This window comes from Oncorhynchus kisutch, linkage group LG11 (assembly GCF_002021735.2).
Source record: "Oncorhynchus kisutch isolate 150728-3 linkage group LG11, Okis_V2, whole genome shotgun sequence".
Taxonomy (NCBI): Eukaryota; Metazoa; Chordata; class Actinopteri; order Salmoniformes; family Salmonidae; genus Oncorhynchus; species Oncorhynchus kisutch.
The window spans coordinates 74,174,155-74,186,674 of NC_034184.2; the positions used below are offsets into that span (position 1 = coordinate 74,174,155).

Here is a 12,520-nt window from a genome sequence, read left to right on the forward strand (position 1 = left end):
GATTAATGAGGAACATTTTAGATATATCTTTTAGAATAAGGCTGTAACGTAACAAAAAGGGGAATGGGTCTGATTAGTTTCCGAATGCACTGTACTTTTGAGGAGATGGGAAACGTTGCCCATGCTACATCAATTTGGCCGCGCGGTGCATTCTGAACAATTCTGGGTCAAGGAGCGCTCCCCTTCAAGGAGTGAATGGAGTCTTGGGCGCTAGCTCAATAACCCAACATTAGCACATTGTTTTCAACGAGAAGTACAACACTGAAAATCTTTTCAGAGATGTGAGAATTAATTTGCTATCTGTAGGATTGTATAGCTTTGGAATCGTGACATTGCGTACTTTCAAGGATAATAGGCACGTTTCTTGACTGTGAGAAGGGTTCGCATGACACAACGTGATTGGTTAATGTCATATGTTCCTTCATTCATTCCTATCTCCTTTCAATAATATCTCTGGCAACTGCACCATGCAATGCACCTCGCACTAAAGAGGCCGACAAATAGGAAAAATACCCTCCTGTTAAATGACACATTTCTCAGGGTTCGGAATATCGCAAAAATATGATCAATGGCTCATTCAAGAGAAGACACCCTCCTGAGTTATGACCTCGGCCAGTATTGAAATCTGACATGTATGATAGACTTTTTTGCGATCTAAAAGTTGTAGTCCCATTAACTTCCAGTGTAGTGATAGCGATTTGATCACAGTGTTATGTAATATCTACCGGATTTCTGCCTGCTTGAATGCCGGTACACAAGAAAACATGAAATGGAACATAACTGATGCACAAAGACAATATAAGATTCAAAATGGGTGAACCTTCCCTTTTTATGTAGACCTACATAGTGCTGTAGTATGATTGACGTAAGAGGGTGGCTAGTACAGTAGGAGGTTCCACTGTCTTATGCAGCTTATTGTTCTGACCAGGGTAAAACTACACACACTCATTTTGTTGATCACTAGATTTGAAGTACTGGCAGGCAGAAACTCCAACTCTTTTGAAACAGAAGCCTGTGCTCTATCCTGCCAAGTGTAGCAGGTCCCAACTGGGTTGTGAATGTTGGTGCTAGGCATAGGGGTAGTGTGCATTGTGCAAGATCAGATTAGTTTGAGATAATACATTGACTAGAGGACAGCCTTAGTGTGCCTGTTCAGTGCTAGAGTAGTCTCTTTCATTCACCAACCTTGTGTCTTACTGGAGTACCTAGAAGCCTTCAAGGGTGGTATGCAAGGCTAGTATGAGTAGAGTAGGAATGGTGAAAGTGCTTTTCTTCTGTTTACAGTAGTGGTCATAGTGAGTGAGGGGAGCGAGGTTGGTGAACTGTCAACAGAGAAGGTGTAGCATTGAGATAATCCATATGGTGGAAGAGAATGCTAACAGCACGTAATCTAACTCTCACTCACTGGAGCTAGAGATGGAGTGGAAAAGCCAGACACAGGCAGTCTAATCTATGATAGGCAAGTTAGGTCCTCCATGTAGTATGAACTTTCGCCATTAAGTCTGTATTTGATTAAAAGGTCTATAGCAGAGCCACTGTGTGATCAGTTGGGTCTGTGTGAAACTACTCAGATCTCAGGATGGAGATGGAGAAGCAGAGATCACTCCCTCTCACCTCTCTCTGTCTGCCAAATCTGGAGAAAATGGGCAATTTGTTGCATTAATCACAATGGATTAGTGATTCTCATTGCTTAGTCATGCTCACAAAACCCCTCATCAAAGACTGGCCTGCATTAATCGCTGCCCTACACAGACACACACACACACTTACACTGAGGCCCACTGCTCCTTGGCCATAGAAATATACACCGTCAAGGAGAAATGTACACTGAACTAAAATATAAACGTGACATGCAACAGTTTCTAAGATTTTACTAAGTTACAGTTCATATAAGGAAATCAGTCAATTTAAGTAAATACATTTAAGCCCTCATCTATGGATTTCACATGACTGGGAATAGAGATATGCATCTGTTGGTCACAGATACATTACATTTTTTTTAAAGTAGGGGCTTGGATCAGAAAACCAGTCAGTGTCTGGTGTGACCACCATTTGCCTCATGCAGCATGACATATTTCCTTCGCATAGATCAGGCTGTTGATTGTGGTCTGTGGAGAAATTAACCATGTCGCGGACATCGCAAAGAAACTACTTCACAATACAGTGCTTCCGACACGGCCCACTACCAAAGACTGTGGGCTCTCCTTCTGTGGCCAACGTGAGTAAAACATTTAAACGTGTTAACCCTCGTAAGGCTGCCGGCCCAGACGGCTGTCCCCACATGCTTCAAGATGGTCACCATTGTTCTTGTTGCCAAGAAATCTAAGGTAACTGAACTGTCTATCGTCCCGTAGCACTCACTTCTGCCATCATGAAGTGCTTTGAGAGACTAGTCAAGGATCATATCACGTCCACCTTATCTGTTACCCTAGACCCAGTCCAATTTGCTTACCGCCCCAATAGGTCCACAGACGATGCAATCGCCTGTACACTGCTCTATCCCACCTGGACAAGAGGAATACCTATGTATAAAGATGTTCATTGACTACAGCTCAGCATTCAACACCATAGTACCCTCAACTCATCATTAAGCTTAAGACCCTGGGTCTCGAACCTGCCCTGTGCAACCGGGTCTTGGACTTCCTGACGGGCCGCCCCCAGGTGGTGATGTTAGGAAACATCTCCACTCCGCTGATCCTCAACACTGGGGCCCCACAAGGATGCTTTCTCAGCCCTCTCCTGTACTCCCTGTTCACCCACGACCGTGTGGCCATGCACGCCTCCAACTCAATCATCAAGTTTGCAGACGACACTACAGTGGTAGGCTTGATTACCAACAACGACGAGACAGCCTACAGGGAGGAGGTGAGGTGTCAGGAAAATAACCTCTCACTCTGTCACCAAAAGAGATGATCATGGACTTCAGGAAACAGCAGAGGGAGCACTCCCTTATCCACATCGATGGGACAGCAGTGGAGAAGGTGGAAAGTTAAGTTCCTCGGTGTACATATCACCGACAAACTGAAATGGTCCAAGCACACAGACAGTGTGGTGAAGGTGCAAAAGTGACTCTTCAACCTCAGGAGGCTGAAAAAATGTGTCTTGTCACCTGAAAACCCTCATTAACTTTTACAGGTGCACAATTGAGAACATCCTGTCAGGCTGTATCACTGCTTGGTACGGCAACTGCACCGCCCACAACCACAGGGCTCTCCAGAGGGTAGTGAGGTCTGCACAACACATCACCGGGGGCAAACTAACTGCCCTCTAGGACAACTACACCACCCGATGTCACAGGAAGGCCATAAAGATCCTCAAGGACAATAACCATCCTTCCATCCCAGAAGGCGAGGTCAGTACAGGTGCATCAAAGCTGGGACGTAGAAGCTGTTTTTCAATCTCTATTTCAAGGCCATCACATTGTTAAACAGCCACCAGTAGCACAGCGAGGCAGCTGCCTACCTACTGACTTGATATCATTGGCCACTTTAATAAATGGAACACTAGTCACTTTAACAATGCCACTTTAAGAATGTTTACATATCTTCCGTTACTCATCTCCTATGTACAGTTGAAGTTGGAAGTTTACATATTTAAACTCAGTTTTTCACAATTCTTGACATTTAATCATGCAAAAAAATCCTTATCTTAGGTTTTTTAGGATCACCACTTTCTTTTTGAAATGTTAGAATAATAGTAGAGATTTATTTCAGCATTTCTTTCTTTCATCACATTCCCTGTGGGTCAGAAGTTTACATACACTCAATTAGGGTTTGGTAGCATTGCCTTTAAATTGTTTAACTTGGGTCAAATGTTTTGGGTAGCCTTCCACAAGCTTCCCACAATAAGTTGGGTGAATTTTTGTCCCATTTCCTCCTGACAGAGCTGGTGTAACTGAGTCGGGTTTGTAGGCTTCCTTGCTCGCACATGCTTTTTCAATTCTGCCCACAAATTTTCTATGGTATTGAGGACAGGGCTTTGTGATGGCCACTCCAATACCTTGACTTTGTTGTCCTTAAGCCATTTTCCCACAACTTATGCTTGGGGTCATTGTTCATTTGGAAGACCTATTTGCGACCAATCTTTAACTTGAGATGACTGATGTCTTGAGATTTCGCTTCAATATATCCACAATTTCCCTACCTCATGATGCCATCTATTTTGTGAAGTGCACCAATCTTTGTCCCCATGTGCAGTTGCAAACCATAGTCTGGCTCTTTTATGGTGGTTTTGGAGCAGCGGCTTCTTCCTTGCTGAGCGGCCTTTCAGGTTATGTCGATATAGGACTCGTTCTACTGTACCTGTTTCCTCCAGCATCTTCACAAGGTCCTTTGCTATTGTTCTGGGATTGATTTGCACTTTTCGCACCAAAGTACGTTCATCTCTAGGAGACAGAACGCACCTCCTTCCTGAGTGTTATGATGGTTGCGTGGTCCCATGGTGTTTGTAATTGCGTACTATTGTTTGTACAGATGAACGTGGTATCTTCAGGTGTTTGGAAATTGCTCCCAAGGATGAACCAGACTTGTGGAGGTCTACAATTTTTTTCTGAGGTCTTGGCTGATTTCTTTTGATATTCCCATGATGTCAAGCAAAGAGGCACTGAGTTTGAAGGTAGGCCTTGAAAAATATCCACATCTCCAATTGACTCTGTCAATTAGCCTATCCGAAGCTTCTAAAGCCATGACATAGCTGTTTAAAGGCACAGTCAACTTAGTGTATGTAAACTTCAGACCCACTGGAGTTGTGAGTAAGTGAAATAATCTCTCTGTAAACCATTGTTGGAAAAATTACTTGTCATGCACAAAGTAGATGTCCTAATCGACTTGCCAAAACTATAGTTTGTTAACAAGAAATTTGTGGAGTGGTGGAAAAACTAGTTCTAATGACTCCATCTGAAGTGTATGTAAACTTCCGACTTCAACTATATATCCTGTATCCTTCACTATCTATTGCATCTTAGCCACTTTGTCACTGCTCATCCATATATTTTATACTTATATATTCTCATCCAGTTCCTTTACTAAATTATGTGTATTCGGTTTTGTTGTGTAATTTGTTAGATATTACTTGTTAGATACTGCTGCGCTGTTGGATCTAAGTAGCATATGCAGTTCACTACCCTCGCAATAACATTTGCTAACTATGTGTATGTGACCAATAGAATGTTGTCCCACTCCTCTTAAATGGCTTTGTGAAGTTGCTGGATATTGGAACTGGAACACACTGTCGTACATGTAGATCCAGAGCATCTCAAACGAGCTTAATGGGTGACATGTCTGAGTATGCAGACTATGATCTGGGACATGTTCAGCTTCCAGGAATTGTGTACAGATCCTAGCGACATGGGGCCGTGCATTATCATGCTAAAACATTAGGTGATGGTGGCGGATGAATGGCACGACAATGGGCCTCAGGATCTCATCACTTGTGCTCATTGTCCGTAGCTTATGCCTGCCCATACCATAACCCCACCACCACCATGGGGCACTTTGTTCACAATGTTGACATCAGCAAACCGCTCACCCACACGATGACATGCACGCTGTCTGCCATCTGCCCTGTACAGTTGAAACCGGGATTCATCTGTGAAGAGCACACTTCTCCAGCGTGGCAGGTGAGTATTTGCCAACTGAAGTCGGTTACGATGGCACACTGCAGTCAGGTCAAGACCCTGGTGAGGATGATGAGCTTCCCTGAGCAAACCCACAGTTTCACCAGCTGTCCAGGTGTCTGGTCTCAGACAATTCCGCAAGTGAAGAAGCTGGCTGTGGAGGTCCTGGGCTGGTGTGGTTACACGTGGTCTGTGGTTGTGAGGCCGATTGGACGTAATGCCAAATTCTCTAAAACAATGTTGGAAGCGGCTTACGGTAGATACATGAACATTGAATAATCTCGGCAACAGCTCTGGTGGACATTCCTGTAGTCAGCATGCCAATTGCATGCTCCCTCAACTTGAGACATCTGTGGCGTTGTGACACAAGTGCACATTTTAGTGGCCTTTAATTGTCCCCAGCATAAGGTACACCTGTGTAATGATCATGCTGTTTAGTCAGCTTCTTGATATGCCACCTCAGGTGGATGGATTATCTTGGCAAAGGAGAACTGCTCGCTAACAGGGATGTAAACACATTTGTGCACAACATTTGAGAGAAATAAGCTCTGTGCGTATGGAACATTTCTGGGATCTTTTATTTCAGCTCATGAAACATGGGACCAACACTTTGTTTCATTTATATTTTTGTTCAGTGTAGATAGGATAGCTGTCAGGGAGAGAGACTGCCAGACACCCTCTCTTTCTCGCTCTCATTCTTTCACTCACACACTCAAAGCTCAGAAACACATGCTGTTAACAAAAGAGCAAGCTTTTTCTTGCACTCACACATATACAAAGATTTATGTTACTATACGAAGTCAGCAATAATACTGTACTCCACTCAAGATATATTTTATTCATACTTCACAGCAACATACGCATTTGCAGACTCATAAATGCATAGTGTTATTGGCTAAACATTATACTGGTAGTGGCACCCATTCATTTGTAGTAAACAAATAATTAGGCCTACTTTTTACTTTTCTGCATTACTCGTAGTGTTTCCTTGAATCACATTCTGAATCCGAATTGTGTTGTTTTTTTATGTCCGTCTAGCTGCTTCTGGTGTAAATCACTTCCTGAAAGGCCTTTTTCAAGTTGACAGTGTACCCCTCACTTGTGTGCCACCTTCAGGGCTGTGTGTATGGTAGCAGGCAGTCTAGTGTTAAAGATAAAGGAAACTCTGGCTATTTTGTACTAGTGTGCTTTAAGGATATGCTAAATAGACTAAATAAACCACTGGATAGGCTATCCTATTTAGCAGTTAATTTAGCCTTTCCTACTTAGCCTATTAGGCTAAATAAACTGCTGGATAGGCTAAATAAACTGCTAAATAGGATAGGCTAAATAAACCACTGGATAGGCTAAATAGAACAGGCTAAATAAACCGCTGGATAGGCTAAATAAACTGCTAAATAGGATAGGCTAAATAAACCACTGGATAGGCTAAATAAACCACTGGATAGGCTAAATAGAATAGGCTAAATAAACTGCTGGATAGGCTAAATAAACTGCTGGATAGGCTAAATAGGATAGGCTAAATAAACTGCTGGATAGGCTAAATAGGATAGGCTAAATATACTGCTGGATAGGCTAAATAGGATAGGCTAAATATGCTAAATAGGATAGGCTAAATATACTGCTGGATAGGATAAGCTAAATATACTGCTGGGCTGGCTAAATAGGATAGGCTAAATAAACTGCTGGCTAGGCTAAATAACCCGCTGGATAGGATAAATCAACTGCTGGCTAGGCTAAATAACACGCTGGATAGGCTACATCAACTGCTGGCTAGGCTAAATAGGCTAAATAACCCGCTGGATAGGATAAACTGCTGGCTAGGCTAAATAGGCTAAATAACCCGCTGGATAGGATAAATAAACTGCTGGCTAGGCTAAATAGGCAAAATAACCCACTGGATAGCCTAAATCAGCTGCTGGCTAGGCTAAATAGGCTAAATAACCCACTGGATAGGCTAAATCAACTGCTGGCTAGGCTAAATAACCCACTGGATAGGCTAAATCAACTGCTGGCTAGGCTAAATAGGCTAAATAACCCGCTGGATAGGCTAAATAAACCGCTCTTATTTGCACAGGTTCCCTGTGTTTTTATAATGTTAATAAAGGGTAATAAAACATTGAAATCAAAGGGCCTTTTAAACGACCAAGGACACTGTAGTAAGAAGAGTAATATAAAGTGTTATATGTTATAAAACAAAACTCTCCTTCCAGACTCACATTAAGCTTCTCCAATCCAAAATGAAATCTAGCATCAGCTTCCTATTTCACAACAAAGCATCCTTCACTTGTGCTGCCAAAAATACCCTCGTAAAACTGACTTTGGCGATGTCATTTACAAAATAGCCTCCAACGCTCAACTCGGCAAACTGGATGTAGTCTATCACAGTGCCATCCGTTTGGTCACCAAAGCCCCATATACTACCCACCACTGTGACCTATATGCTCTCGTTGCCTTGTCCTTGCTTCATATTCGTCACCAAACCCACTGGCTCCAGGTTATCTATAAGTCTTTGCTAGGTAAAGCCCCGCCTTATCTCAGCTCACTGGTCACCATAGCAACACCCATCCGTAGCACATTCTCCAGCAGGTATATTTCACTGGTCATCCCCAAAGCCAACATCTTTCCTTCCAGTTCTCTGCTGTCAATGACTGGAACAAATTGCAAAAATCACTGAAGTTGGAGACTTATATCTCCCTCACTAACTTTAAGCATCAGCTGTCAGAGCAGCTTACCGATTATTGCACCTGTACACAGCCCATCTGTAAATAGCCCACCCAACTACCTCATCCCCATACTGTTAATTTTTGCTCCTTTGCACCCCAGTATGTCTACTTGCACATTCATCTTCTGCACATCTATCACTCCAGTGTTTAATTGCTAAATTGTAATTATTTTGCCACTATGGCCAATTTATTGCCTTATCTCCATAATCTTACTACATTTGCACAGACTGTATATAGACTTTTCTATTGTGTTATTGACTGTACGTTTGTTTATCCAATGTGTAACTCTGTTTTTTGTCGCACTGCTTTGCTTTATCTTGGCCAGGTCACAATTGTTCTCAACTGGCCTACCTGGTTAAATAAAATAAGTGTTACGTAACATGTCTTGTCTCTTTAGGCGGGGCAGAGCGATGCAGCCCTGTCTAGCAGCGATGACTCCCTCTCCTGTCGCGATGGCTCCTCCACCGACCCTGACCTTCAACCTCGAGCCTGGCCCCGACCCCTCGGCGATCTTTACCCTACCCAGGGTCACGTGGAGATTGCGGTGCCCCCGTCCCTGCTGTCTGGGTGTGGTGCCCAGGTACAGCTTGTGACCTATGACCCCCACAATGAGGAGAGTAGACTGAACAGGCTCAACACGGACACCTGGTCCAGCCGAGTGATAGGCCACCCTGAGATGAAGCCCTACCCCTCCAGGATCATGAGGCTCTTCTCTACCCAGAGGAAGTGCACTGTTCCTGGGGACAGTCCGGGCACAACCAGGCCCCTCTCCTTCCAGGGCCCTCAATCCAGTGCCGGGGGCCCGCAGGCTTGGCCAGTCCTGTCAGGGCTTGCCGTCATGGGCTCCTTTAAGAAGCTGCGCTCCTCAGTGCTCCAAGGCATTCAGAACCGAGGGACAGCTAATCCGGATGGGGAGTACATCTCAGCAGCCAACCAGGGTGAATATAATGGAATGGTCACAACCAATCAGAGCTTAAGACTGAGGTGTGGGGAGGGCTATAGTGTGTCCAGTAGGGTGTCTATTGGCCAGCAGATGGCTGGGATGAGCCCTTATAGTTCTGAAAATGAAGAAGAGGAGGAAGTAGTAGATAAGGAAGATGGACTGCAGAGAAACACATGCTTTTCAAGGAGTATCCGGAGAGCATATGGGGCGGGGCGCATCTCACTGCTGGACACTGGGCAGAACGGGGAACGCGGGGAGGGTCCGGGACAGGGGGTTTCATCCAATCAGAGGCCAGGTTTAGGCTCCAGTTCAGGGTCTGAGGTGAACCTCCATTCGGAAGAGAGCGTCAATGTGCTGAGCAGACTAACCAAGAGTGCAGACAACCTACACCTTAAGGCCCCTTTCAGACGCAAAGCCCCTTCTCCCTCTCCAAATGACTCACCTGGTACCATTGGCTCTGTAGTGGCCAATGTGGGCCCCAGCATACAGAGATCAGCCAGTGCCTCGTCCGTGGACCTTAGGGACCGCAGCCAGAGCCCTGGTCGCCTTAGAAGTCCCCTAGGGGCCAGGGGCCACATGTTGAAGCTAGTGGGCAGCATGACTGACCTGACCGTGAGACGTAGGCCTAACCTGTCCCCCGTCACTTGCCCAGGCTCCCCCGTGACTCCCCTGTCCCCCCTCAGCCGTCTCCACGACGACTACTCCCGCCGTACGCCCTGCCTTCCCGCCGGCGACCGTCAACGGCGGCCCTCGCCCGCCAGAACGAGGAACGTCACTCTGGTATCACTGGAACACACCCCAACCATCCACCCCCACCTCCAGGGAAGACCAGACCATGTCTTCAGTTTCCCAACCTATAGTGAACCTCTCGCTACAACCTCATCTCCCCTGAGGAGCAGCCTGTGTGAGGGGGGCAGGCCTCAGGAGGGACGGGGAGACGGGTGGAGAGCTCAGTGTGACTCCACTCCACTCCACCAGGGGGAGCCATGTGAGAGCCACAGCAAACACCAGCCGGAGGTCAATGCAGAGGTCAAGACGGCACCAAAGCAGGTAAGATAATACTTTGATGCTCCAATCTGCTACACTGGCTCAGTCCTACTGGAATGTCTGGACTACTGATCTGAAAGACATCAGGTGAAAGCGATGTGCTGGTGGTGACATCTCATTCCTATTTATTCAGCGGGCTCAAAGGGAAGCACAGTGAAAAGTCGTCATGGGGGTGAAGGCAGACGGTCTCATCCTTATCAATTGGAGCAGAATGATCCGTTGTAAGGCCTTTATCCTAATAATTCGATCTTCTGGCAGTGACCTTGTCTTGTGAAATGGAACGTAGTTGTGGAGATATCTGGTGGTTTATGAAGTGATCTTTGATTATGTCAGGTCTCTTAAAGTCATTTAGATAAGTGAGTAGAGGCATGTGTCTCTAGCTAACCAAAGAATCCAACGCTTGCGTGCCCATGCCTAGTCCAAAGTTCCTGTCCAACATGATTGGTCAAGTCAGTTGTCAATCAGGCTTTACAGCCCAGCTGATTGGCCCCAGCCCTGTGTCACATCTACTGTCACTTTATCTGTGTCTCATAAGCATCGGTCTAGTGTATTTGTCACCACTGTGATTGCGTGACTCCCAGCAGCCACAGCCCTAGCAGGGTCACGTGTCGGCCGGCTGTAGAGGCCGGCCAATCTGAAGGAGCAGAACAGGCAGTTAATTATTAGGTATTGTTTATGATTGGTGGTGGGATTGGTTGCATAAGCAAGCGGGGCTCCTGTTCCAGTGTGCTGTGGCTGGCTGGTTATCAGTAAGAGCAATGCTGTCCCCTCCCTTCCCCACTCTGCCCTCAACAACAGGCAGGCAGGCAGGCCACCGGGACAAAGTCCACTAGTCACGCTGGGCCTGGGAGAGTTTACAGAGAGATCTAGGAAAACACTACCGACACACCAGGAATAATACACTGTCTGGGTTGTTAGAGGACTGAATATTCAATCAGAAGACTGGTTTATTTGACTGAGAACCATGATGGCAGATTTTAGTTGATCAGATGGAGGGAAATTAGCTGATTTTCATTGGTTGAAGAGAGAGAAGCAGGCAGAGGAACTGTGCAGTAGAGAACTAAAGGAGAAGCAGACCTCGGGACAGAGGCCTGTGAGTGTGTTGGTGTTTGACCATGGTGCTGATCTACTGTGTACCTTTCCAGTGCATATGGACCAGACCAGACCAAGATCAGGAGGAGCTGGAGGTAAAGGAACTTCTCTCTTCTGACATGTCAATGACAAACAAATTAAACTTAACCAGTACAGTATACTAGTAAGCTCTCTGGTCAGTTAGACTAACCATTGCAAACAATTTATCTTGGGCAGTAAGCTAAATAGGAGGACATGTATTCTCTTCTGTCGCTCCTCCTTGTGTCTACACATACAATTTGATAAGACTTTTTACATGAATTCAGGGTATGTGATATGGGAGAAGAATGTGCAAAAATAAATATTCCATATCACTGACATTTGCACGGACTTTCCACATTTGACACGTCAGCTAAACAGCATGCTCTGTTTCTGATTAACAGACATTCTTTATCGAGGATGTGTTTAATTAGGAGCAGGCATTGTGGGACATCAAATTTGACCTTTCACCTTTACTCTTACCTGCAGGACACATCAGACGAACAGGGCAGAGAGGCACTGTTAGGGGGTGAAGAGGCGCCCTCTCCTTCAGCCACCGGTACCACTCTCACCCCAAGATGTTCCCTACATTCTCCCATCTCACCCATATTAACCACATCACCCATGGCAACAGGCGCAACGGAAACGTCCACGTCCGTCACCCCCAGACGGAGGGCGGGGCGATCGAGGCCTCGGCCAATCTCTGACTACGCTCAGCTGGTTGCCAGGAAGTACGCCATCCCCGAGGAGGAGGCGGAGCTACAACCTGAGGAGAGGATTACAAATGGAACTCTCTGTCAGGACTTCAAAAGTAATGGAGGCTCGCAGGACAGTGACAGCCAAGAGAACTACAATATGAATGGAGATCTCCGGTGCCGGAGAAGACGGCCTATGTCTGTGATTGGAGGAGTGGATCTGTACTCTTCACCTGGCGCTGAGGGGAGAGAGGACCGCCTGCCGTCTGTAAGCACCTCACTGTTTAACAATGGCTAGATATACTGAGATTTGTGTAACACAGTATGCCAAATAATGCCCTGTTTGTGATTGAGGTGCAAAACCCTTGGATGTTCCCAAAGGCCC

The 12,520-nt window shown here is 45.7% G+C and overlaps 1 protein-coding gene across 2 annotated transcripts in view; it reads left to right on the top strand.

Moving 5' to 3' along the window:
• The window catches only part of LOC109899245 (spermatogenesis-associated protein 13), a 31,239-nt gene that overhangs the window by 6,687 nt on the left and 12,032 nt on the right, over nt 1–12,520 (top strand). For both annotated transcript variants that reach the window (XM_031836322.1, XM_031836321.1), the window contains exons 2-4: nt 8,738–10,333; nt 11,476–11,517; nt 11,930–12,403. In XM_031836322.1, coding sequence (XP_031692182.1) covers nt 8,738–10,333; nt 11,476–11,517; nt 11,930–12,403 — 2,112 coding nt within the window. The remainder of the gene's footprint in view (nt 1–8,737; nt 10,334–11,475; nt 11,518–11,929; nt 12,404–12,520) is intronic.